We start from the raw sequence: 3,532 nt of genomic DNA, 5'->3' as shown, positions 1-3,532 counted from the left end.
ACTTTCTGTTACAGGAGATAGGGGATAAAGCTCTTGAGTGTTGAGCCCTAGGCCGGAAAAACACATTTGTGAGGTGTGTAATGGCATATGTTAAATAACTGTTAACTGAACAACTGCCTGACAGCATGCAGTCTAGGCAACAAACATTAAACTTTTTTCAGTATGTGTTCCTGTGAAGATATTTCAGTATTGAACATTGAGGAAATTTGGCTGTAAAGGAAACATGTTTTAAATCAATGGGGTGACAACTTTTTAGGCAGATGTACCACATTAAGCCACGTGCCTTCCCCGAAAACCACTCCATTCCCCACCCCCTGCCTGATCTGCTGCTCTACTTTGTGCTCCCTATCAGCTACTCCTCTCCCTGATCTGCTCCTCTCACTTTGCTCCCTACATTGTGCTCTGTGCCCAAGCTGCCATTCTTTCTGCTCCCTGCACTATCTACTGCTGTGCTGCCTGCCCCCTCTCTGATGTGCCGTGTGCCACACAGAGACTACCTGTGCCACTTGTGCCACAAGCTGGCAACCCTTTGTTTAAATCACAGGCCCAGCAAGCATTCTTTATTGTGCCAAGTTTTTTACATTAAGTAAGAACCCTCAAATAAACCTAGTTCTAGCTGTCACCAATTCTGCCACATGAAATCTTAGTTTTCCTCAACTTGCTTTTATCTGTTCAAATTCAAAAATGTATATAGAAGTTTATAAAATAGGATAACCAAGATATAGGATCTATAAGTTAAGGGTTCAAAGGTAGAGTATAATGGTCAGAAACTTTAATTATGTAGGCATTAGAAATAATGACACATTAAAAACAGGTTAGCTGGAATGCCATTTTAATTTTATGAGAAAATAGGTAGATGGACTGATTATATTTTACTTAACAATGGTATATGATTTAAGATGGTAAATTCTTAAAACAGGAAATATTTCACTGGTTCTACAACAGAATGAACTCTTAAGTCTTAAAAGAATTGATCTGAATTTACCTGAAAATCTTTGAAAGCCTTTGCAAAGTTCTTTATTTCTTTCTCTCTGTTCACCTATATACAATAAATATGCACATGCTTTCTGGAGTATGGGTTGATCTGTCAATTACTGTAATGACTCTGTTCTACAATGGCCATGTTAACACTGTTCTCTGTTGAGCCCAAGACCATTACCAAGAACAAGCTTTTCCTTCCCATTCCCCTATTTTATGTTCATTCAAACCAGGCAGTTAGGCAGTGAAGACAGCTTTAAGGAGGTCCCAAGGACATGGGGTGGGATGGAGAATGGGTTTGTTAGTTGGCAGGCTAAGTATAGACATTGCTTTTGTGTTTTGAATGAAACTGGCTGCATCTACATGCAACGCTGACTGTGCAGTCATTAGTGCACAGTCATTTAGTACTTGTATAAACAAGTACTAAATGACTGCGCAGTAACTGGAGTTACTGAGCAGTAGCACCACCAAATGGCCTTTAGGTGACGCTGACTGCGCAGTAGCTCATTACTACTGAGCAGCAGTGTCACATCACACTTCTTTCCACATGACGCTACTGCACAGTAGTAACAAGATACTGCAAAGTCAGCATCTTGTGTAGATGCAGCCACTGAGTTCAAAAGCAGGCATTCAATATTATTACACTGAAGCAGAAGGCAACCTTAAATGCATATACTTATTTTAAAAACTTTAGGTTAGCAGTTTCCTGTAAACACTGTTATTCACAGTACTGGAGCAGGTATTACTTCTACTGGTCTTAGTCATTAACTGTCCATTACTGCTACTGCTGCTAGGTTCAGAAGTCTCTTTACAGCACAGAAGGTTACCAAGTTGTTTCTGACACTCGGAAGAAGCATAATAATAAATGAAAGGATCAATGCAACAACTGATACTGCTAATACAAACACAGAGGAGATAGGCAAAATAGATATATTCTAAACTGATGTCATAAGAAAAATATATATAATGGATTAATAAAAGGACATTTGTTGGTCCAAAACAAACAATAAAAATGCAGAAAACAGCTGCAGACAGAAGTAAGGCTCGCATTTTCTTACTTTGCTTTGCAATGATGTCAGAAGAACTAAGGCACCAGATGATACATACATAACAGATGGTGGTAATTATTAATGGCACGAAAAAGAAAATGGAAGAGAAAATGATAAAGAATATAGAATAGAAGTCTTTAAGCTGATCTTTGTACAACACATCATGGCAAGTTGTAATATTTAAGGTAGAGACTTCCATAGTTTGCTCTGTGATGAGAAGGGGCATAACACCAACTACTGCTATAACCCATATGGCAAAGCAGATTATACAGGCACGCGTTAATGTACGCCATGTGAGAGACTCCATAGGATACACCACAGCACAGAAACGATCTATGCTTATAATAGTCATCAGCAATATCGAACAGTACATGTTACAGTAGAAGGCAGCAGTAACGAAACGGCACATTTCCGGTCCAAACACCCAGTTGTTTCCAGAAAAGTGGTAGACAATCCTAAAGGGAAGCACACTTACAAATAGGACATCTGCAGAGGCCAGATTCAGCATATACACCACTGCTGGCTTTTTTATTTTAATTTTTATCAGGAACACAAGAATTGCCACAATGTTCAGAGGGAGGCTTGTCAGAACCACAAACGTGTAAACTGAAGGAACAAAACGAGTCAGCCATCGACTAGCCAGGTATCTTTCAGCATCTTCTGAGATGGATCTCGCTGGCACTTTGGTCTTATTGATGAATGTTGATCCAACTTCCGAATCATTTCCATTATTGTGGTTGTAGTCAAAGGTGGGCTCAGGTATAGGTTCATATGTGATATATTTGTTATAGCCTACAAAGGTTCGTCCCCTGGCACTATTATTGCTAAACAGGATGCCTGAAAAAATGCAGAGCATGAAAATTAGCAGTCATGACATTTGCGTGCTATGAAAATCTTCCCGGAAAGAGGGATGGTTCTGTGCTTCCTGCATGGCCCTGTGACTCAGGAAACGCACGTTCAGTTCTCAGCTTCATCACAGGCTGCTGATGTGCCCTTGGCCAACTCACTTGCTCCCTCTCCCTTTCTCTTCCATCCCCGGCCTTCATAATTGCGCAGGCGGCGTGTAAACAAGGCGCTGGCCTCCAAATGCCACCCTTTCCTGCAGCCCTCTGAATAGCTTTGAGACCCCGTTTTCACTTCCCGAGATGTTGGCGCCTTGGACATAAGCAGCGGAGAGCTTCGTCCCCTGGAAAAACCATGCGACCCTGGCACTCCCTGACCCTGAGCTGCCCATGCCGGGCACGGCCCCAGCCTCGCTGGACAGGAGAGCGCGGATCCTCAACCAGGGGCCCTGGCGTGCCCTTTCCGGGCGCCCTGCGGGCTGCACCCACCCCGCCCACAGGGGCCCCAACTAGGAGCCGGTGGCACCCAAGCAAAGCAGCTCGCGTCTGTGGCAACGGGAGAGTCCTTTGTTCCCTGCCCCCGGGGGAGGGCTCCGGGCTAAAACCCGGGGCAGAGCTGAGCACCGCTGCGGCGCCGCGAGGGCCCGGGCCGGGACACGACCC

General features: G+C 43.7%; 1 protein-coding gene across 1 annotated transcript; it reads right to left on the bottom strand.

Moving 5' to 3' along the window:
• Positions 1 to 809: 809 nt before the first annotated feature.
• F2R (coagulation factor II thrombin receptor) lies at positions 810 to 3,249 on the bottom strand. Its single transcript, XM_006027075.3, has one exon. It carries the CDS (start codon positions 2,881 to 2,883, stop codon positions 1,669 to 1,671), a length of 1,215 nt encoding a protein of 404 aa, XP_006027137.1. The 5' UTR covers positions 2,884 to 3,249; the 3' UTR covers positions 810 to 1,668.
• Positions 3,250 to 3,532: the final 283 nt, after the last annotated feature.

The sequence above is a fragment of the Alligator sinensis genome, unplaced genomic scaffold (genome assembly GCF_000455745.1).
Source record: "Alligator sinensis unplaced genomic scaffold, ASM45574v1 scaffold159_1, whole genome shotgun sequence".
Taxonomy (NCBI): Eukaryota; Metazoa; Chordata; order Crocodylia; family Alligatoridae; genus Alligator; species Alligator sinensis.
Note: the sequence above shows the minus strand (reverse complement) of the source record. Positions and strands in the feature narration are given on the sequence as shown.

Bases quoted from the DNA above. Each gene is read 5' to 3' on its own strand.
- F2R (XM_006027075.3), bottom strand. From the start codon at position 2,883: ATGCTCTGCATTTTTTCAGGCATCCTGTTTAGCAATAATAGTGCCAGG.